At 38.9% G+C, this 23464-nt stretch overlaps 1 protein-coding gene across 2 annotated transcripts in view; it reads left to right on the top strand.

Moving 5' to 3' along the window:
* Window positions 1-923: 923 nt before the first annotated feature.
* Window positions 924-23464, top strand: part of ttc3 (tetratricopeptide repeat domain 3) — a 30595-nt gene continuing 8054 nt past the window's right edge. For both annotated transcript variants that reach the window (XM_004561797.4, XM_004561799.4), the window contains exons 1-39: window positions 924-1028; window positions 3097-3167; window positions 3262-3298; window positions 6003-6159; window positions 6248-6329; window positions 6420-6473; window positions 6710-6842; window positions 7043-7128; window positions 8979-9073; window positions 9544-9606; window positions 10779-10833; window positions 11530-11719; window positions 11904-11928; window positions 12007-12070; window positions 12798-12822; window positions 13665-13725; window positions 13878-13965; window positions 14041-14193; window positions 15576-15656; window positions 15869-15978; window positions 16075-16201; window positions 16278-16400; window positions 16485-16586; window positions 16696-16788; window positions 16881-16945; window positions 17698-17828; window positions 17954-18274; window positions 18394-18669; window positions 18750-18793; window positions 20014-20070; window positions 20161-20240; window positions 20322-20477; window positions 20572-21169; window positions 21275-21343; window positions 21807-21950; window positions 22039-22178; window positions 22277-22345; window positions 22431-22527; window positions 22734-22837. In XM_004561797.4, the coding sequence (XP_004561854.2) occupies window positions 3108-3167; window positions 3262-3298; window positions 6003-6159; window positions 6248-6329; window positions 6420-6473; window positions 6710-6842; window positions 7043-7128; window positions 8979-9073; window positions 9544-9606; window positions 10779-10833; window positions 11530-11719; window positions 11904-11928; window positions 12007-12070; window positions 12798-12822; window positions 13665-13725; window positions 13878-13965; window positions 14041-14193; window positions 15576-15656; window positions 15869-15978; window positions 16075-16201; window positions 16278-16400; window positions 16485-16586; window positions 16696-16788; window positions 16881-16945; window positions 17698-17828; window positions 17954-18274; window positions 18394-18669; window positions 18750-18793; window positions 20014-20070; window positions 20161-20240; window positions 20322-20477; window positions 20572-21169; window positions 21275-21343; window positions 21807-21950; window positions 22039-22178; window positions 22277-22345; window positions 22431-22527; window positions 22734-22837 (4415 nt within the window). In that variant the 5' untranslated portion in view covers window positions 924-1028; window positions 3097-3107. The remainder of the gene's footprint in view (window positions 1029-3096; window positions 3168-3261; window positions 3299-6002; window positions 6160-6247; window positions 6330-6419; window positions 6474-6709; window positions 6843-7042; window positions 7129-8978; window positions 9074-9543; window positions 9607-10778; window positions 10834-11529; window positions 11720-11903; window positions 11929-12006; window positions 12071-12797; window positions 12823-13664; window positions 13726-13877; window positions 13966-14040; window positions 14194-15575; window positions 15657-15868; window positions 15979-16074; window positions 16202-16277; window positions 16401-16484; window positions 16587-16695; window positions 16789-16880; window positions 16946-17697; window positions 17829-17953; window positions 18275-18393; window positions 18670-18749; window positions 18794-20013; window positions 20071-20160; window positions 20241-20321; window positions 20478-20571; window positions 21170-21274; window positions 21344-21806; window positions 21951-22038; window positions 22179-22276; window positions 22346-22430; window positions 22528-22733; window positions 22838-23464) is intronic.

Genomic DNA, 23464 nt, shown 5'->3' on the forward strand with positions numbered 1-23464 from the left:
AGTTCTTAAATGGTATTGATTATTTTTCACAATAATGCAAACACAAACTATGTAAAATACTTTGAACATAAAATTCATAAAATTCTTAATCATAAAAACTATGGAAATGCAATTTTAATTCAGCTCTATTGCTGGATTGAGTAAACATGACAAGTTGTACCACAAAAGCAAAACTATTAGATACTAGTAGATAGTGTAATCCAAAGAGAAGACAATAAAAAATATAGCACACATTGTAATAAATGAAACTGAGACTAACCTAAACAAAACGTAACATTGTATACGAGAAAATTAAACTGAAACTTAACATTTAATTAGAATTAAAACTGAACTTCAATGAGCAGTTTCCCACTGGAGACTACCTGAAATGAAACTGAACTAAAAACAAAACTTAACAATTAATAATAATAAACGCAAATAAAACTGAAAAAGATAGTGTGAAATTTCATTATCATTTACTGAGTTACTTTATTTTTAACGTAATTTGTTTACCTAAAAATATAAATTAATAACAGCGCGTACATCTGTGGAGGGGCATCACCACTCCAATTGTACAGTTGTAGTTCAGCTCCGGATGCAGCAGGAGGCGCTATTCAACAGTGAATAGTAGTGAACGCAGCTAAACGGGTAAAATGATTTTTCTCTCCTTCTAGACAAAAAAAGTGCACATTTTAGTTTAGTTTATGTAAGCATAGTATTCATAATATTATTATAATATCATGACCGGTTTTGCTTGTAAGACGCTATGATTCAGCTAATGCTAATTTCCCTAACAGGTATTTTATTACAAAAAATTATTTTTAAAATAATTATATTTAATTTCGTAAGCTCTTTCACCAAATCAGGAAAAAAACCAAACAAACCCTGAAATAACAAAAATGTTTGTTGCAGGAAATTTACGCAATTCATTCGCGGGATCCGCCTACTTTGACGCATGCGTGTGTTAATCGCGCCTTCATTTCCGTACACTAGCATGAACAGGAGCAACGAGGGTTACTGTGAAGCATCCATACAGCAGTTATCATAAGGTACGTGTTTGAATTTCTGCTGTTTGTTATTTGTCCATAATATTTTATTTCCCCCCCAGTAAAAAAACAACACCCAGCTACACTACGAGGCTGGCTGAGGCTGATGCTGGGAGGTGTCGCGCTAAAACAAAGTAGGAGAAAAAGTGTCAAAACGTTGTTGTACAGTCATTAACGTATGCCACGTTGTTAGAAAGTATGTGTAAGCTAAAGCTAATGTTGCTTACACTTACTGCATTGTGTTATATTTCCGCTACCAGCCGTTTAACATGGCTCTGTAAGCCACTACGTAGGTTAGCTCATATGCTACAGTGCTAACATTGTTATTGGGGCAAATTCCTGTGAGATTAGGTTTCAACTAGTAGGACAGTCCTCCATCTTTTTTGTTTTAGGTCGGGGGACCATGAGCTTCAAGCATTTCTAGTAATAACTCAGACTGTACCTGGGGTTGCCTGCATATATATTGGGCATCACCTCATGATTTTCAGGTGTCTTACATGCCCGCTCTCTGCGTAATGGCCTTACTATGATGGAAGACTAGTTCACCACACCCGGTAACTGGATGTTCTGGAAACTGCAGTTTGGTTCTCAGTATATTCCCAAGTTGTGTAAAAAATGAATCCTTGAGAGGAGACTGCACGAGGAAGTCTGGTTCTGTTAGATAACACTGTCAATTGTATGTGTGGGTGTGGTGTTTAAAATCTTACTGAGCAAACAAAAGGGCAAACTCAGCCAGGGATGGCGACAGAGACAGTACAATATTGTCAAAAAGTCCGCTCATTCATTTCTATTTTGCTGGTAACCAGACTTTTATTTTTAGAGTTGTCTTGAGTAGTAGTTTTCCAGGTTTTTCTTTGGATTATTTTTTCACTCATATTCAGTCCAGTTCTTGTACCTGACCACAGTGATATTTGAGAAGTGAAATGAAGTTTATTGGATTTACAGAAAGTGTGCAATGATTGTTTAAACAATCAGGCAGGTGCATAAATTTGGGCACCACAAAAAAATTTATGAAATCAATATTTAGTAGAGCTGCCTTTTGCAGAAATTACAGCCTCTAAATGCTTCCTGTAGGTGAGAGTCTTGTGGTTGAAGGTATTTTGGACCATTCCTCTTTACAAAACATCTCTAGTACATTCAGGTTTGCTTCCCAGCATGGACAGCTCTCTTTAACTCACACCACAGATTTTCAATAAAATTCAGGTCTGGGGACTGAGATGGGCACTCCAGAGCGTTGTACTTGTTCCTCTGCATGAATGCCTAAGTGGATTTTAAGCAGTGTTTCGGGTTGTTGTCTTGTTGAAAGATCCAGCCCCGGCGCAGCTTTAGCTTTGTCACTGATTCCTGGATATTGGTCTCCAGAATCTGCTGATACTGAGGGGAATCCATGTGTCCCTCAACTTTGACAAGATTCCCAGTCCCTGCACCGGCCACACAGCCCCGCAGCATGATGGAACCACCAAAAACCAACCACCAAAAATTTGAGACAACTTAAGTAGTGGAATAAGAAGTGGCAAGCCTAAAAAATATATCTATAGCGGATGAAGAATATCTGAAAGTCTTGGAAAACATCTGATTGGCAACGGCTTTATTTTTTAGTATGACAATGATCCCAAACACACTGCCAGTGCTGTAAAAATATACCTGGATAGTTTTTCACTTTGTGGTTTTCTATCAGTCTGCCAGTTTGGCCTTCCCAGAGCCCGAACCACATTGAGACAGCGTGGGATTATTTTAACAGAGAACAGAACAAAAGGCAGCTGACATTCAGTGAGATTGCAGGTTATGGTGTGATAGATTTTATTTTTTTTAAGAGCTTTTTTTTTCACATAATATCTAAATAGTTTGAACATTTTATTGCAGAGAGGTGGAGCCAAGCTTCATTAAATTGAACTAGATTTTCTCTTGTATGGTCAGTTGTGTTGTAGTTTCACTGTAATATAGACAGAAGCTTCTGCTTGTTGATTTGCATTCACTGAAGTAAATTCAAATCATCGGCAGAAATGTATTTACATCTTTTTAGCATGTACTGTAAAATTGGCTTTGGTGGTTGATGTGAATGTTTTTACAGAGCTGAACAAAATGTCAGATTCAGACTCTGATTCTGATAGTGGTGTCTTGGGCAGCACCAGACCACCTTTGGTGAGTTAAAAATCTTTTAATAAAATGATTTACTTATTTTATTTTTCTTTCCTTTATGTCACTGATTAACATTTCCCCCCTTTTGGTCACTCAGAAAATGGAAGATATGGTCATCACCTTTCGTCCATCAGGTAAGAAGCTGCCCAAACAGTTATAAGGAATTAACCCTATAATACTAATGTTGAGTGATTTATTTTTTTTCACCCACATGATTTTCATTGTTTTTTCTTTTTGTGACAATGTACATGGGGAAATGAGTACTTTTTTTTTGTCAGGTATTGTTGTAATTTAATATACTTTTATGGGAAGTGTGTTTTATCAAGTAAATTATACGTAACATTAGAGGTAATGTTTCAGAACTGCAAATTGGTGTTCTAGAATTAACGTTACATACTGGGTCATCATAATAATCTGATAATAACTGTGTTCTTTCATGTCATATACCAGCGGTCCCCAACCTTTTTTGCGCCACGGACCGGTTTATGCCTGACAATATTTTCACGGACCGGCCTTTAAGATGTCGCGGATAAATACAACAAAATAAAACTAGTACAGGTACCGAAAAAAAAGAAGATTTATTCATAACACACGTGAAAAGACCAGGAAAACAGAGTTAACGATAAAAACGATAACAAAATCGTGGCTCAAGAGTTGGGAGTTCGCCTTGTAATTGGAAGGTTGCTGGTTTGAGCCCCGGCTCGGACAGTCTCGGTCGTTGTGTCCTTGGGCAAGACACTTCACCTACCGCCTACTGGTGTTGGCCAGAAGGACCGATGGCGCGATATGGCAGCCTCGCTTCTGTCAGTCTCCCCCAGGGCAGCTGTGGCTACAACTGTAGCTTGCCCCCACCAGTGTGTGAATGTGTGTGTGACTGGGTGGATGACTGGGTGTGTAAAGCACTTTGGGGTCCCTAGTGGGGACTAGTAAAAGCGCTATACAAATACAGGCCATTTACAAAATAACGCTGAAAACCGATAAAAACCCTGAAAACCATACATTTCACAACTGAGCCTCAACTCTCGCGGTCCGGTACAAAACGACTCACGGACCGGTACCGGTCCGAGGCCCGGGGGTTGGGGACCGCTGTCATATACAATCAGTAATTTATTACATTTAATGTTGAGCAACCCTTTTAAATGACACCTTATGCAATAACTCAAATGTATAATATCATTGCTAATGAATAAAGTTCATGTTTTTACTTGCGTAAGTAAAAACATGCACTTACATTTTTTGACTCACTTGCATATTGCACTAATCTTAGAGCAAGGGTCACATCTTTGGTCTGCAGCTGCACATAGCCTCTTTGGTGTTAAAAGGGTGCTGTTTACTAAAGAGAGACTGTTAGTTTTGTCACTGAAAAGAATGAACACAGGTGATTTGACACTGACCCTTATATGCATTTGTAGGACTCTTCCTTTGATGAATTACTGTAGAATAAAGCAAATTCATCCCACCTGACCACCTCAGTTTTTCATAGAAAGATTTGGAGGCCTATAGAAACAATGTTTTCTCAGATAGAGGAGTGATGTGATATACCCGGAAATTATATACCCCGATGCAGCTGTTACAGTTTGCACCAGTTTATTTATCTAGGATAAGATAGGAGATGCTATCAGGACAGCTGTCTGGCTGATGTGGGTGGATGACTCAAACTGAGGGCGAGATGCCTCAACTTTGCATCATGTAGCTCCCCATTGAGTCCTCACCCTGCATGTTTAAAACACTGCTGGTGTCGTAGTCTTCAATTCTGTCTTTAGATAGTAGAAAGCAGGATGAGCCTGTACCAAAACGATGGGAAAATTGGAGAGTACACAAAAGAAGAGAAACAGCTTTTGATCTGAAGCATACCACATTGTCTATCAAACATTATGGACACAATGTTATGTTTTGACCACATGTGACTGCCAGTGGAAATGAGTCACTAGTGTGTGCGATGATGTGACTACTGATAGAAGTAGCAGTACAGGGCTGTACTTTTAGGTCAGATTCAGAGAAATGCTGTAAAATTTATTGGAAGTGCTTCACAGTGCAAATGGCTAATGACCGAGAACATAGTGCAAAAGCAACCCAAGAGTCTCTCAAGGAAAATAAATTGGATATTCTATACTGACCAAGTCAGTCACCTGATCTCAGCTCAACAGAGGAGCTTTTCAGTTTCCAAAGCCACAGAGTGCCAGAAAACAATCTTCTTCAGGCAGTCACAGACTGCAAAGGAATTTTACACAAGTATTGAAAACAACACATATTCAGAAGTTTGTTCAAGTAATTTTGAGCCTGTGATAATCAGGTCCTGTATATAAAAAAGTAATGCAATACTTTTGTCACATCTTAATTGCTTGATCCACAGCGATGGTGCTCAGAGGCAAAATGACAAAGTTTTTGTCCAAAGATTTGTGGATCTGACTGTATAAAGCAGTGTCTCCAGTACAGATGTAACAATGAGAATGATAGAGGAAGCTTTAATAATATATTAAGTTCAATCACTGTAGTCCTATGTTGTGACCTAGACAATTACTGTAGATATATTTTGTTACATGTACTTTTCTGAGTTCTTTTTTTTTCTCACTTCTTTTGTAGAGTGAGTTTTAGTTTGGTTACAAACTTTGGTTACAAACTCCTCTTATATATGCATTAGTTGTGACTGGATTTAACAGTGAAGTAAGTATTTTTGTTGAGTTTAGTTGTTCAAAAACAGTAATAATCACTAAAAACATTTTTTAATGTTTTATTTCCCTCTTTTAAGAATAATAGAATAATCATCCTATAATGTGCCATCTTCTGTTTGCTGTTGCTTAACACCTTGCATTGTTTTCTCCATGTGTTTTTTTCCAGAGGACATTTTTAATCGATGGTATGATATCCCTGTTGACAAAAAAAGAGAAGCAGTGCAGAGGATGAAAATTTGTTCCTTCTGGCTTCCCATTCTGCTGCAGCGTGATGAGTGCAGTACTGTTCGCTGGGCTATTGAAATAGGTCTAATCAGCGCAAAGTAAGCACAGTTATAATTACCTGCAGTTAATACCTCTTCATCATCAGTGTTTAAACTGTTAATAGAATGTGTAATGGTCTCTTTTCAGTGAAAACAACGATATAAATCTAAAGCACATAAGAAGAATAGAAATAGTAGAAACAATCTTCAGGGCCTTGGAGAGAGGATTTGTAAGTTAAATATGTCAGTCAGACACAGATAAGATAAGTCTGTAAGTCTCATTTTCTTTCTAACAGGTGCTTGTTTGTTCTCTCTCCCAGGTAAAAAGGAATGATTCAAAATATATTGTTCTACTTAGCAACAGGCTTAACTTGGTAAGTTTGGAAATGAAGAGCTCTAAAAAGTGACCAGTTTTTCATTTGATTTCTGACACGTGAATGTCAAAAGTCAGAGTTATTCACCAAAAATGTATTTTTGGTAGCAGGGTCTCACCTGATTACCTGTGTGTTTTCTGTTATTTTTGTTATTTTGTCCAAAATGGGTACAAATGTAATGCAGCTGTACAAACAGTGCTTATGTGTGATGGTGTGTTGACTTTGTTTGAAACCAGCGCAGTGCAGAGGTCTTGGATGATGCGTTTCGCTGGTTGCTGCGAACAGGAGAACCTGATATACAAAAGCAAATAACTGAGCTCAACTCTGGGCACACCTGCTTCACAGCTCTCCACTTCATCTTCACAGAGTGTAAGACACAGTATCTGCTTTTGAGTGCTCAGCTCTAGTAATTCCTGTGGGTATCTTTATGTGTTGAGTCTGTGATATTCATAGTTTTTTTTTTTTTTTTTTTTTTTTTCCCCCTTTTCTAAACAGTGAACTGGTTTGTTGATAATTTTCTTTGACTTTGGTGGTGGTGTTTTAAAAGCTGAGACTTGTCTTTTGTTCAGATGCCAGGCTTATTCAGGATCTGGGAGGCAGCCAAGATAGGAGGATGAAGGAGCTGATGGCTCCACCGTTGGACTTTCATGTTGAGGTAAGAGCCACCACACTGTTTCTCATAGTCTTTTTTTTTTTTTTTTTTTTCCCCCCCCACTGGTGCCTGCTCAGCTCAACTGGACTCGCTTTTTAGGGTTTTTCATTAAGTGGTAGTACTTGGTACCAAATACTTTTAAGTACCTTCTTGCGCCGAAGTTCCAAGGAAGATGGCTCAATCTGGAAATGTGATGTCAACAGTCTGCAAGCCACTGTCTGGGCAATCAATAACGTCACTAAATGAGTCATGAGAGCTTTTGAAACCCGGCCATGAGAGACATGGCTGCACAAAAACCAACACCTTGGACCCAGAGTGTGACAAAAAGCCAGAAAGTGAGCAGTATTTATACCATCGATTCGACATCCTCCATTGCCACTTGTATCTCATTCAGATGACGTCGTGGGATTTTCGGTTGCGTTGCTATAATGACCAAGAACGAGTAGAGTTGAGCTGATTAGGTAGTAATGATAAATAGAATAGAATAGAATTCAACTTTATTGTCATTGCACATGCACAGGTACAGGGCAACGAAATGCAGTTTGCATCCATCCAGAAGTGCTTTAGTGATATAGATATATTACAATATATATTAGCAATAATATAGATATGTGAGTATATTACAGAAATGGGTCTATTATGGTATGTTATAATGTACACGGTATGAAGTATGTTGTGAATATTCTATAACTATAAGTATGTACAGGCTGTAGTGAGTACAAGCTATGTACAGGATATGAACAGGATATAAATATGAAAAACTATACAGAATATGAAATAAATAACTTTACAGAATCTGGGATATACAGCTATACAGAAATGGGAACTATGCAAGTTGTAAACAGTTGTAGGATTAAAAATTATCGACTGTACAGAATGATTATTTACACAGAGCTATACAGTAGTGCAGTTAAGAAAGGGGCTTCTGATACTTTGACAGTGTTTACCAGGAGAGGTGACAGGTTTGGAATATCAAGGATATTTTTTTGCAAACCAACAAAAGGAGAACCAAAGACCACAATGCAAAAAATGACTTGAAACCCAGATTAAAACCTATTGATGGTCAGACTATAAATTCCCAGGTCACTTCTACCCTCTCTCCCTGCCCCACTTCTTTTGGGCCTGTTTAGCTGCTGCTACTAAGCAGATTTCTGACGTTGTTAAATTTTTACAGTCATCAGTGAGTTGCTCTTTAAAAAATTTAGTGGTAGTAGTAATAGTTTAACAAGGTTTCTAACTCCATCTTTATGGTGTTTTGAAAAGTATCCGAGTGCTTCACAGTTTGAATAAAAGCTACACATTAAAGATAAGTATCCATCTTCGAACATGGACATAAAGGCACATAATTATTCCAAGTTTATAACTTTAAACACAATGAATGTTGATCATATTGTGGCATAGCAAGTAAAACATCAAATAATTTAGATTGGGGACAAAAATCAAAAAGCTTAAAAATAAGCTGACACTGAATTAAAGGTAATCTGAAACTGAAACTTGGTTAATATAGAAATGGATATCCATTACCTCTGACTGGGATTTAAACTTATGTCAAGCTAACAGTCAGCTAACAGAAAAGAAGCCTGGTTATGTCGAACTTATTTCATACAGGACACCAATGTGCTGCATGCGTGTCCTCACGTGACCTTGCTCAGCTACAAATCTTGCTTCATTAGTAGAGCCCAGCAGGCAGTCTACTTGTTGTAACATGCTTGAAAACAACCTCAGACACTCAATAACTTTAAAGTGCTTCCTCAATGGATTTAATGCTGTTTAAAAAAAAAATAAAAAATTTCCTTCCTGTGTTTGAATGCATTTCTCTACTGCCAGTGGAAATAAATATATTCCTCCCCCAGAAAAGTGAAGAGATGAAGAAGAAAGGAAACGAGCACTTTGAGAAACAGCACTATGAAGAAGCGGTGAAGTATTATTCTAAAGCCATCGAATATTAGTAAGTAATACTTCTCTGACATTACATTTTAGTGCCATGCCTTTACCTTATGACAACTGTGATACACTGCAGCACCATCATAGTGAGATGGATAAGGTGTCGGTCACATATGCCAAGAGACTGTTCAGTAACCACTGGCTTCTAGGGAAAAATGTATATTCACCTTGACTGGTTGGTGAATGGTTGCTGGCTGTTGACACCAATTTTTACCTTGTGACCTCCAGTAGCCACTGTCCAACCAGTGTGGGAATGCACCCCCCCGGCAACCACTGGTTGCCAGGGTGTTGTTGGCCGGCCATTAAGCCCATGTGACTGTGGCTGTACATTTCTTAATACAGCCTAAATATGTTGCTTGTCACTGAGTGTATTTAATCCATGGAAATATGTCAAAAAACATGTTCTACATATCTGTCCACTAAAAAGAAAAGTTGTGCCTTTTGTAGTTGAAATTAATTTATTTCTCTTCCCAGCCCTGACAATCACAAACTTTATGGAAACCGAGCCCTATCCTTTATCAGGTGTAAGAAATATCAGTAAGTACCACTCATTCTGGAGCACTTGCCACAGTTCTGTTTGATAAAAAGCAGAAAAAGCAATGCTTAATAAATTGATTATACCACCACCCAATGTAAGGTTGTAAATTTTAACTCACAGCTGCCCTAAATTAACAGCATTGGGAATTTTTATATTTCTGTAGTAGTTAATCAATAAGTGTGCGCAGTCTCATTAGTCAAAATCTTATTATTAATGCTAAAACATAATTTTTGTTAATCGTTTTTTTAAATTTTCTGTTTTACAAAACAGCTGAGAGGATATTAAAACACTTTTTTTTCCTTTTTTTTTTTTTTTTCTTAATTGTTCACTTACATCCCTGAACAGAAAAATAATTTCAGTGGTTGAATGTTTTGCTTGATTAATTTCTGACTCCTCAGAGATATCCAGCGCTCCGGCTCAAATTTGGGTACAAAAATATGAATTTGGTTCATTTCTAATATATTTTGTGCTCTTATTTTTATGGTGAGTGGCCTAATAGGTTTGTTAAGCACTGTACGTTTCCTGTTGATCTTTGTGTCTTTGTGTACTTTCTAGCCTACTTGGCACCCTATTTAATTAATCTTGAGCTAAAGTCAATATTTAACTGAAACTGGCCTTTTTAAAAAGCTGTTAGGCTGACAGATGTTTTAATACCAACTTTCTTTGTGTAGGAAGTCACTTTTGTCTTCAACCAAGACAGAAGTGACCTAAACCAAAGAATAAGTGGACTTTCTATTTATTCTCAGCGAATAAAAAAACAGACATGTTCTAAAAGGTTTGCCATCCATCTAGTTCAAATACACATGAGGACATTATTACCCTTATCTGATACTCCAAAAAGTATTGGAAGCACTTACGCATAACAACCACACGCAGAAACACATTCATCAGATTTTTTAAAAACAAGTTGTTGTATGTAAAACCAGCGTTGCTGGAGCTTTAACCTCTCCACATTTGATCCTCTTCTCTGTGTACCTGGATAAGTTGAAGTTGTGCCCGAAACTTACTGAAAACAACTTGTCATAAATGCTTTCACTTTGCACCTGTGATTGTTGTAAAACTACGCCACACCCATTCTGAGGCGTGTTTTACTGCAGATTGTTTTTGCGAAGCAGAGCAAGTCACAAGCTCGTGGATCTTTCGATCCAAACTTTTTATTTTTACTTTTCAGAAAAGCGGTCGGCGATGGAAAACGTGCCACTCTGATTAAACCTGTGTGGGCAAAGGTATTTGTCTTAATTATAATCTTTGTTTGTAATGTTCTGAGTTCATATTCAGTAAAATAAATTTCTGCTCCACTGTTGCTTTCATTTCTGTTGAGTTTCTGTTATTAGAGTAGACTGAAGTCTGTGTCACAACAGATTTTGATTACTTTTCTTTGGATTAGTTTTGTTTTTGCAAGTTGCACCGTGACCAGATGCCTTTAGTAGTCATCAACAAGTGCATAGCATAATTCTGGCTGGGTATTTAACCACCTCTCTTGGTAGAGTTCATTTAGATTGGTTGGTTTCCTGGCACAGTACCGGCTTTTAAGAATAGTCCAAACATTTTCAATGGAGATGAGGTTGAGGCTTTGGGAAGGCCATTCCCAGAAGCTTAATGTTAGCCTGCTTTATCCATTCCAAAACATTGTCCTGCTGGAACACCCAGCTGTGTCCAAGTTTCAAACATCTAGCTGCTGATTTGAGGTGAAGTGGAAGAATTTGGAAGTAGTCATCCGTCTTCATTATTCCATCCACTTTGTGCAATGTACCAGCAAAACAGCCCTAGAGCATTATACTGCCACCCACCATGCTTGTAACTTTGTGTTTGGCTTTAGTGTACAGTACCTTATCTGAACAGCAACACTGAGCATTATTATGTGAACTGTGTGAGCAAACAGCTGCTGTGATGAAGAAATCCTCTTTCTTGTTTTTGTACAGGGTCACTACCGTTACTGTGAGGCCTTGTTCTCCTTGGGACACTATGAAATGGCAATAAAAGCAAATAAGTTGGCCCAGATGCTCTGTAAAGATGACCACGAGGGAGTCAAAGATCTGGAAACGCAGTTCTGCAAATACACAACGACACATCCAATGGCTCATCCAGGCCCACCTCGAGGATATGTCTCAGGTAAACTTAAAAACCCTGTCTTCTTACAGTGGCTAATGGCAAAGGGTTATTGCTTTTTTTTGTTTTGTTGTTGAATGTTTCCACTTTTTACCTTCCAATTAAGATCCTGTTATTGGTTTTAGTGAAAAAATAATCTGTCATATCCCTCCAAATTCAAACTGATATTTCTGTTCTCTGGTTTCAGCTGGACCACTAGAGCAAGGTCAAAGGTATGTATGTGCTTTGTGCATTTGGTAATAACCGCTAGTAAAATTCTTATTTCATGCAGTTTTATTTTTTCTTCACAGTTTAAGACTTGGCCTCGTGACACCATCTCATAAGAGTCATCCAGCTGCCAGCACGTCCCCAAAGGTTTGTAACGCATCATTTGAGGTTGTCAGTAAAGCAGAATAATAAATTAGTTTGTTAGGTAAGGATAAGATTTTTAAGTATTTTTGTCGAAATATTAAGTGAATTAAATCTTTAATAGAGTGGTTTAATTGATAAACGATTAATAGTAATTCTGATAATCCAGTTTTCAATCAAAAATGCTGAACAAAACCTTAATTCAGGTTCTTTTTTGTATTTTGTAATCAAACTTTAGTTTTCAGTCTGTTTGTCTAAGATAAAAGGGGAAATGTCAAAATATTGATATTTTAATACAGAAGAGCTTATATGTGAAAGAAAAATGGAAGTGGCAAGAAAGAAAATGAGTAACAGTATTTGTAATGTTTATTTGTTTTTTTTTCTTTCAATTAAGTTTTTGTTTTAAGCGTTTACATTTAAGTTGACTTTGATTTCGGTTTTTGTTTCAGTTTCTTATTTCAGTGTTCTGTTTCTTTCCTTTTTTTTTTAATTCTACGATTGATTATTAATTCCTTTTTATGCATATTTGTAAATGTATATGTATTGATAACTATGGTCTCATGATCTTCAGCTATAGATGTTCTTTGGTATCGATTTAAATTTTAATGGTGGTGGTTTTAAAAGAACATTCAGATGATGAAAATTTGCAGCTTTAGTTTTGTCACATTTTAAAAGTATGACTCATGTTTTGTTGCTTAATTTTAGAGTTGATATTTTATTTGTGTGTTAACAGGTAGTAAACATGGACAAGCAAACAAGTGAGTGTGTTTTCATCAGTTTGGTTTTTATCTTTCATCATATAGTTGCACTTTCCAGTATGGAAAACTAACCCTTTGAGGCTCTGAGGCTTATTTTGAAGTTTATTGCTAAATTGCCACATGACATGAATATGTATGATGACCATGAAGTGATACAAATTTAGGCTTATTTGCAGTTGATGACATGAATAGAATCAAATTTGAGTTGCTGTGAATTCAGATATTTGTTGTTCAAATCAGTGAAACCCATCAGCTGTGATTCTGACAGACTGTTGATTAACTCCTGACAGCACTCACAATCAGAAATTGAGGCCTTTTTGATGGTGTTCGAGGGCAGCTGGCTCAACTTGGCTTTAAAAAAAAACTTGGAGAAAAGTGAAGAAAGTTACAGGACCGTTTGGTCACTTTTATAAATGTTTTGATATCTGGAATATAGTTATCTCTTCTTGTTGCTGTTACTCAGCTGCTCAAACATAACTGCATTCACATGAGTAAATCAAGGTGAAACTTTGCTTCCTCTTAGGAGGATCAGAAATCAGATTAGGCTTTACTTGAGTAACAATTGAATATATTCCTTATTTAACATAAACTGGGCCTTGCTGCAGCCACTCGGTCCATATTCTGGCTGAAACAAACTTGTTGACTCCCTTTCTGTCCCTGTCAGTTTAAAGCAGTCTGAGGCACTGAGCTCTGGGACTCAGAGATTACCTGTATAAACACTGATGGCCTTAGTTAGAATTTTGTATGTTTAATATGAACTTTGTAAGAGTTTGTGTGTGTAAGATAGGAAATTTGGAAAAAGCAGAAAAGGTCCACTTTAAAGTCTGATATTCTCTCCCAAGGAAAAACTGAAAGGACTCCACAGAAGAACAGCAACAGTAAAGACCTTAAACCATCTAAAAGGTTGGTGAAAACACTACTATTAATAACCCATAAAAACTGTCTCACTTTTCTACCACAACCTTTGGCTCCATTGGACAGTACTGTCAAGCACAGAAAAACAACTTCAGCAGGGGAAATGTTTAAGCATAATTTAAAACTTTTGTGTTCTGAAGCGAGCCGCTTTCAAAGAGTGAAAAGGGAGAGTCCAACGCCACAGCAAAGAAGAAATCAAAGAGCAAAACTAGTCATCCTGGAAAACAGGTAAGTTTCTCACATTTAGCACTGCTTCAAAGTCATCAGCAGTACCGTTACATAAAGTGGCCATCCTCTGTTCAGAGCCAGGTAGTGGTTGACGGTAAAGCCGACAGATTGAAAGAGTTCAGATCTCTGGTGGAAGATGCTCACACTGCAATGGCTGACCTCCGTACCCGCAACGCAGAGCAGGCCTTCAGCAGGGCGCTGACCTTACTGGAAACTGTAACAACCAAGGTAATATTAGTTCTTACTGTGGCTAAACTAAAGTATGCTAAAGGCTAAAGTATGAATCCCAATGAACTCCAATTACAAAAAAATGTGTCAATAGTTTTAGTTTGTCTGCAGATTTGCAGTGTTGTGTACAAATTTTCGTTTTTTCCACATTTCTCACACCATCATCATCATCATCATCATCATCATCGTTTATTTGTATAGCACTTTACGAACACACCAGGCAGACCAAAGTGCTGAACAACACAGATCAAAACAACAACCAAATTAAAAATACCATAAAATCATTACATACAATAAAATAAATAAGAAGGTGTCAGTTTCCTACAGAGTTAAAAGCCAGGGAATAAAAATAGGTTTTCAATCTGGACTTAAAGACCTGCACTGATGACGCTTGTCTAATTTGGAGGGGAAGGTTATTCCAGAGCATCGGAGCCGCAATTGAAAAGGCACGGTCTCCTCTGCATTTCAGCCGCGACTTAGGGACCGACAGCAGCAGCTGCTCAGCTGAACGGAGCGAGCGAGGAGGAACATGTGGCTTCAGCAAATCAGATAAATAGACAGGAGCCAGACCATTTAAAGATTTAAAAACCAATAAAAGGACTTTAAAACGAATCCTAAATTCAATGGGAAGCCAATGCAAGGAAGCCAGAACCGGAGCGATGTGATCGAATTTCCTACTACCGGTTAAAAATCGCACCGCCGCATTTTGCACTAACTGCAGGTGTGACTACACTGATCCTTTCTAGAGATGATGACATAACACTGAAACGAAACTTAACTGGATTATTTGTCTTTATGTACATAGCACTCTTCATACGCACATACAGACCAAAGTCCGTCAAAGTGCAAGATTTTAAAAAAGAAAAAAAGGATGGCAGTAAATAAAATATTGCAGAAAACTTTGAGAAATATTTTTGTCTTTGTAAAAGTCAGAAAAATTAAAAGATCTGGCCTAAGATGTAAATTGAGGATAATAAATGTTTTTTATCTTTTTTTTTTTAATTTTATTTAAAATTGGGATTAAAAATGAAAAGTTTCTGTTTGAAATTAGGTCGAGGTTCTTAGATTTTGCCCCAGTGAGTTGTTCACTGTGGTTAATTGCTGATTTAGAGCAGGGAGCCTATTCTGGCGAGTCACTTCCTTCCTCTTCTACCATGCTCCCTCTCACTTTTCATTATAAACAATTTAAGAAGAAGAAAAACCCAATAGGAACCTGTGAGATTATTCAACTCTTCTTGTGAGGAAGAAACTAAGTTTCTGCTCCCCTAAGCTGTACAAACAATTACTTTTGAAGCACTAAGTAAAGGTTTTAATCTTAATCCTTTTAGGTGATTTACAGTTTCAACAGAATGATTAATGTCCTTTCTTCTCCTTCTTCTCAGGAACTTGGACTTTCAACAATAGATGAGCTGTTGTTACTGTTTGGCCATGCGTCAGCCCTGATACAGATCGGCCGGCCGGAGGTAAGTTTTAAGCAAAGTGGTCAAATTTTATTTTTTGTCAGAAGCACAACTCTGCACCAGGGACTACAGCTAAGTCACCGTACATCCTTGTTGCAAAAAGAATTCCTGATTGATAGATAAAGCAGTTAAGGCAGGAAATATTTTCAGTAGCAAAGTGGAACAAGGTGGACTTTGTTGCATTCACTTCATATGTGGTTGTCGTTCATATGTAGGAACTGACAGGAGCAGAAAAACTGCTGGAGAAGATCAAATCATACGACGAGAGGACGTTTCAGTGTCTAGTTTACTACGCCTTTGGCAAGCTATATCTCAGGGAGAACAGGTACACAACTAACATCAGTTAACAGCAGTTTTGCCACTGATTCTGACTTTTGGATTTTCAAACTGTACAATGTGTGGATTCTTCTGCTTCTGGCAGGTTTGCAGTAGCTCTGGAGCAGTTTTTAGATTCCCTGCAGATGGTCAAGAATCAAATAACACCTGGTAAACTCACCTGGCCTTTGACAAAAGAGATTGTCAAAGAAACACAGCCAGACTGTTTCAAGGTGAGTCTCAGGTGCTTTATATTTTAACAAATGTGTGATGTGAATCAAGCATTGCTCATGTTTTCTTTCGTTTTAGGAAATTCTGGAAGATGCTATAGAGTTGTGCAAGTTTCCTCCCCTTCCTGATGCCATTTGTCGCCTTGACAAATGTCTTTGCCCAGTGAAAGCTGAAATCTACTTTACTGACCCAGATTTTAAAGTAAACAGCATCCAGTCAATTTTTCACAGTTTAAAGAAAGATAGAAAAGATGGAAACCATAATGTGTTTTTCTACTTTATGAAGGGCTTCATTCGGATATGCTGCTGTGAGGACTGCACAGTTGAATATCACGTCACATGTTGGAAGACCCTGAAAGCATCAGCCTTCTCAGAAAAGAGTGAAAAGGTGAATTTAGACCTTGTTACATCATCCTTCTGTGTATTCTGTTGCTTTCTTGTTATCATGAAGCTACAATTTCCAGCTGTGAACAAACCTACTTGTTTTTGTGTTGCAGGATTTGCTGCAAGAAGCTTGTTTGACTCCAGACTGCATCGGTCAGATCTGTAGTATAACAATCTTTTGTCCGACGGGCGTGGTGAAGTGTAAGGTGAGAGGCGAAAGCTCTTTGAGGGGGTGGCGTAGAAACTCTGGTCATGAGTCACAGAGTTGTTGTTGACTTGAGTTCTTCTGTCTTTTCAGTTTGAAGCTGCAGTCCCCAAACCGCAGACTGTGAAGAAGCCAAAGGTGAATCAGAAATGTACAAGGTGAGGCTGAAGTTACAGAGTTCATTCTAGATGTTTGTGAACTTAAGAAAAAATTAACAACTATGTAGCTACTAGCTAATAATTACCAGCTAGATGTTCTGGTTATTTCACACTCTTGCTTATACTTTAGTGTCAGCAGCTGTTTTGGCTGTAGCAGGGACTCGGTAACTCCCTCTTGAATTTATAAAGTGACAGTGTGTCCGTCTCACACCTACAAGCAGCTGACTCCTCTGCATGCCTGTCCTGTGTGTTCACTTAAAGCCAAGCTCAAAGATTTCCCTGACCAGTAAGGGCTTTTAAACACCCAAATTGCAATGACTGCCAAAGATGCTCGTTCAGTCACGTGTGAGACCGGTGTGCTGATTTGTTTTTTCTGACATTCTTAAAATTTGCGTCACAGTATCTGCAGAGCTCTTCTATTTCAAACGGCTCAGCTACAAAGTGTGATTCAGTGTAGAAGTTACAAGTTAAGTGTGTCTACTAAAAAAATCTTGGACAGGTTTGAGTCTCAGTGAACACTGGCCGTCGCCAGTATTTTTATTATTTTGTGTTTAACACTTGGCCTGATGTTCACACGCACAATGAAATTCCAGTGAATGCATCAGGGACTACTCGGAGTTGATTCTCTCTCCTAGAATACTTCAACAAGCAGATCGGAGAACCTGGGGATCGAACCATGACCGGAGTTTTATGATTCACATTCACGTGCAGCTGCTTTCTGAAAATCTGTACTACTTCTTGCTGTTTTTCAGTCTGAAGAAGTTAAAATCAAAGGAGGAGCACAACCTAAGGAGGAAGCAGCATAAAGTGTCTTTTCAGGATAAGGAGGATAAGCAGATTCTGCAGCAGCAGCAAGACTCGGCAGCTCCGAGTCAGCAGAAAGGTGCCTCCTGTAGCTTTTGTTAAAATTTTTGTTAAAAAGGTTTCCTTTAGTTAGAATTTAACATTTTGACTTTTCTCAACCCAAACACTTGTTGATTCACCTTTTGTCTGTTTCCCTTGTTTCAGTCTGGTTAGTGTACAGAGATCGAGTTCTTCTGCAGATCAACCAGAATGTGGAGCTTCTGAGGGGGGAGAATGGCCTCCATATTTCTGTTCTCTTCAGCAGTCTGAAACCCTGGTTGGAGCTGGACTTTGCTAGGGGGAACCAGCTAGCTGGAAGGATGCTGAACTGGCAGCAGGAGCAGCTAGAGACTTTAGGACAAGTTGCTGAGCTGCTGCTGGAGAGGAACAACCGGGTTTTGGCTCGTGTATTTATCCAGGAGCTCAGTAGCTGTGTGAACATAAATCCCAAACTCAGCAATTGGGCGCACCGGCTCAATGATGGAGGTTGGTGTTTATCCACTTAATCTGATACTCTGAAATACGTGTCAGAAGAGTTTCTGTTGCATTACAAGTTGCTTTTTAAGGTATTCATACTGTTAAATGGATTACTGTTTCTTCTGCAGGTCTGAATGCTGCCCAGAGCTTCATTGAACGCTACGCAGGACGCTTGGAGCAACTGGACTTGTCTCTTCTGCTAAAATTTGGACCTTTGCAGGATATGATTATAGAGAAGTTGGGCACGAGCCCGGAGTTATTTTCAAGCATTGGCTTAACTGTGACTGAATACCTTAAACAGGCCCCGCCACATGACATGAGGCTCTTTATCTGGACTATGGACGAGCATAGGGATGAGTATGTCTCCTGCCACACTATTCTGGATGAATATTTTGATATGTTGGGTGAGTATTTTGAGCTCGACTAACTTTTGATTGGGAGAGCCTTCATTTTACCTCATGATTTTATTTTGTTTGTTTTTCAGATGGGCATTGTTCGGTCTTAAAAAAGTCAGATGAAAGTCAAAATGTAAGGTTTTTGGAAATCTAAAATATATCTGGCTGCAGGTCTATAAACTTAAAGGATTAGTTTGACGTTTTCAGAAATACACTGGTGGTGAGGAAAGTACTAAAACTATATTTTAGGGTGTTTTGAACAAGCACTTGGTGAGAGTGGGAAGGAAAAACTCCTTTTTAGCAGGAAGTACCTGCTCAGGGAGGGGCAAACATTTGCCATGACCAGTTGGAGTTGAGGGGAGGGTAAATGGGACAAAAGGCCTGTTTGTCCTCTGCCTAAAACAGTACATTTGAGCTCCTCCCCTTTGAACCAGATTTATTCTGATTGGCTACCCCTCCCAAACTGAAGGTTTAAACAGCAGATGGGACTCCTGTGTGTGTGTGTGTGTGTGTGTGTGTGTGTGTGTGTGTGTGTGTGTGTGTGTGTGTGTGTGTGTGTGTGTGTGTGTGTGTGTGTGTGTGTGTGTGTGTGTGTGTGTGTGTGTGTGTGTGTGAGAGTGAGAGAGAGAGAGAGAGACCGATATTAAGGAGGTCTTTACTTAGTACTATCACCATAGATGATTTAGAGCAGGGATTAGTTGTGGATTCTCAAAATGAGCACACAAGGACTTTTCGCCATAAGCCTCATATACACATTAATATAAACTTTTTCTTTTCTAAACCTTTGAGTGCTTTCTAACTATCACACACACTCAATTGGAGGCACGGTTGAGTAATGGCTGCCACAACGTTCCTTTTGTCCCGTCTCCTTTCCCTTACCTCCAGTTGTACATGGCAGATGGCTGCCCCTCCCCGAGCGTGATTCTGCCAGAGGTTTCTTCCTATTAAAAGGGAGTTTTTCCTTTTCTCTATTGCCAAGTGGTTGCTCATTTTTGGGGTTTTCTCTCTGTTATTGTAGGGTCTTTATCTTACAATATAAAGTGCCTCGAGGCGGCTGTTGTTATCATTCGGCTTTGTATAAATAAAATTGAATTGAATTGGGAGCACATTTGTAGTAGTACAATTAAGTATTTACCTGGTCATAGGTAAATGCTGCATTTAAAGAGGTAAATACAGCACTTTATTGGAAGTCTTGGCTGAAACCTTCAACTTGGTTTGTCCACACAAGTAATTTCCTCAAATGTCAAACTATTCCTTTTAAAGTGAACTGATTTTTCTCAGTAACAAACATGGAGTAGACAACACCAAACTGGAGCTTTAGTTTTATGCTCATCACACTTGTTCTTCCTTCAGAATTCTCCTATCAAAGCTAAGAGTCGAGGCCGGAAAAAGAAACAGAAAGAGCCAAAGGTCAGAGGTTGCAATATTAGTTGTTGCATGTAAGAGGAATTAATTTATGCAGCGTCACACTAAAATGTTTCTTCCTTGTTTTCCTCTCAGGGTGTTATTGTTTTGTCTGGGATGAGAAGTGTTAATCCAAGGGATGAGTGGGACCAAGAGTTTTTTGAAGATGATTCTTTGTAAGTTCCTTTGTCTTCATGGACATGCAGAGACTGTTTTAGCTGAAACTTGTTGGTAACAATCAAGCTTTCTGTCTACAGATCATTCCTTGACACGCTCGATTCGTTCACTGTGCCGAGCCACCTTCGAGACCAAGTGGCGGAATTTGAGGATCAGTATGACAGCAGGAGACACAGAAGTCACTATAAACATATTTTGGACAACAACCCTGACTCAACAAAAGAGAGTTTGTATGAGTAAGTGCAAACACATTAAAGAGGTTACATTTACGCTTTCTTATGTGAGCATATGTAAGTGCGAGTAATATTTGGACTGTCTGTCCCCCTGCAGCTACTTTGCTCAGATCTTGGACGAACATGGTGCCCTGGTAGCTGAAGACCCTCTGCTGGTGGGTGAACTTGAAAATTTCCCTTCTGAGGCTAAGCGAAAGATCGAAGCAGCTGGGGGCTTCGAGCCGTTTCTCCTGGACTCCCTTCGCTTCATAAAGATCGGGAGGTGTATTGGCCTGGCGAAGCATGCAGTGTCCCTGCAGCAGGCTGAACGTGGAGCCAGCCTGGACGATCTGGATGAAATAGCTGATCTGGACGATAACTCTGAATCTCCTGTTTTGTATACAGGCGATGAAACTAGTTTCACAAGCTATATGCATGACTATTCATCTGCACAGACTGAAGGCTATACAGTGCTCCCAAATCCTTATGCATCTGGTTTTCAGCCCCTATACCAGCCAGTGATTGGGTCCTACTTTGCTTGGAGTAACGGTGATGATCAGGAGCCAGACAATAACTTTTCACCCAATGGCTACGAGGATCTGTATCTTGATCCCTCTGAGTTTAACCGTGGAGTTTGGGAAACTAATGCAACTTTGGGGACATCGGTGACAACCAATGAGATCTTTTTGAGCCATGCAAGCCATGCAGCAGTGCAGGTCAACACCAACACATTTGTTTCTTTTAATTAACTAAGTGGAATATGTACATAAATACACACTGCTATGTGTCTGTCTGAAATGTTGTGTTTGCTGTGGCCTCAGACATGCCAGGAGGCCATGAGGAGTGTAGCGGTGAATACGGAGCTTCATGAGGGCTTTGAGAAATCCCAGGTCAGTCACAGTTTTTCCCATAAAAGGAAAGCCTCCAGCAATGTGATTCATAGCAAGTATTTTGTTAGTGGAGTTTTATTTACTGAAGCTTAAAATATTCAGTAACACTTTACAATATGGCTAAGACTAAGAGCGTAAATCCCCTGTAATGTAATTTTGAGGTATATTTATAAATAATAATAGACAAATATTTAAAGGTAAGTACACTAGAAAACAAGACAGTTGTTACAGAAAACAAAGAAATAAATAATTATACTGTGAGTAAATATAATTAATAATAATAATAGTAGTAGTAGTCTTATCTACTGCACAAATTATAAGTGCTTAACATCTGTTCCAGTCTCGCACTGAGAGAGACTATAAGTCACTGTACTTGCATGGATTCAATGTAAAATATGAAGATTTACTAGTGTTACTTCAGTATTTACAGTAAGTTGTCGTTTACTGTTCATATTTTCTCCAGGGTGACATCAACAAGCAAGAGAAGAGCAACAGGTCGCTGGAGCAGCAGATCAAGAAAATGACAAATGACAAAGTAAATGTAGGCGAGAGAGAAGACGTCGTTTTACTACAGGAGGAAGTGCAGAAGATCACAGCCAATATTCAAGTAATTTCAATACATTTGACATTTACAAATGTCATTAGCTGAAACTTAACGTGTCTGTATTTTAATTAATAATTTCTCTCTCATCAAGGTAACCAATAAGGAGCTGACGCTGTTCCAGCAGAAGCTAGAGGATGAGGTGAAGAAGGACCAGAAGGAGAAGAAAGCCAATCAGGAAGCACTGAGGTCCCTAAAGCAGGAGATAGAAGAACTGTTGGAGCAACAAGGGAGGTAAGACTTTAAATCTTATCTTAAATCATTCTCTGTGTCGTGGCTGCTCTTACATTAATCTCTAAATTTCCTCAATTTTGTGGTCTTTTTATTTGTAGACTTGCCCAAAGCATCCAGGAGAAGAAAACCAGCTATGAAGCCAAGCTGAATGATTTCTTGGAGCTAAGGTAAGACAGGACAATGAAACTTAAAGTGAAAGTTTCTTTTTCTTCTTTTTTTTTAAGATTCTCTCTCACCTTTTTTCCCCTCCAGTAATCAGTTAGCAGCTGAAAAGATGAGTCTGGAGGATGAGATCAAACGATGTAAAGCCTTGATTAGCTCGGCCACCAGGAGGTCTCACACAGCTCTGGTATTGCCTACACTTTGATACATCTTATTTCTGACTACATATGTTGATGTTTTTCAAGTCCCTCACAGCTCTCTTTTAGCAACAAGAAATGTTTATTTTAATGTATTATTTATTGCTGGTAGAGGTTTTTTTTGGGGGCACGTTGTTGACTCAAAAACTGACTTGAAATAATGACGACCCATCCTCCGCTTGTGTTACTTCACCAGCTGTCGCTAATGGAGAGCAGTCGGGATCAGAGCTTGCACGGCCTCTACAAAGAGCTGGCAGACGCCAAGGCTTTGCTGAACAAACTGGATGAAGCACTACACAGGTAAGAGCAGGAAAGAGTACGCGTCAGCCAAGTCATTTAAGAAACGGAACTAATGCCTCATAGCAGCCTGAGTTGACCTCGAAACGTTGAAGTGCTTTTGCTGTTTTTAAAGTACCAAAAGTAATCTGTAGTAGAGCTGGGCGATATATCGAGTTTTTAAAACATATCGATATATTTTTATACGAGATATAAGATGTGACAATATCCTTTATATCGATATAGTCTGTTACGTTATAATTATAGTTGTGGAGCCGCAAGTTTGCCTCTCTTTCGTCCACTTTTGTCTCTACGCAACGTTACTCCGCCTCGCCTTCACTGAAGACAACTCCCCCTCCTACCCCATCGCTTCACGTGCAGGCAGCGACAAGACGGACACGGCAAATCTCCGTTAACGAGTTACTGCGCATCGCCCCATGCGTGGGGCTGGACGGCGTCAACGTGCTAACGAGCTAAACATGCTAACGAGCTAACCGCGCTAACGAGCTAACAGCGCTAACCCTAAAATCCTTTCATTCTCTCAAAAGTTGATAGCGCGCCTTATGTATGAATTCTGGTTGTGCTTGGTGGCCGCGAACCGATTTTATGTGGTACACGGCGTTCAGCAATCTGTCAAAAATGTTTGAGTAC

Source organism: Maylandia zebra, linkage group LG10, assembly GCF_041146795.1.
Source record: "Maylandia zebra isolate NMK-2024a linkage group LG10, Mzebra_GT3a, whole genome shotgun sequence".
Classification (NCBI taxonomy): Eukaryota; Metazoa; Chordata; class Actinopteri; order Cichliformes; family Cichlidae; genus Maylandia; species Maylandia zebra.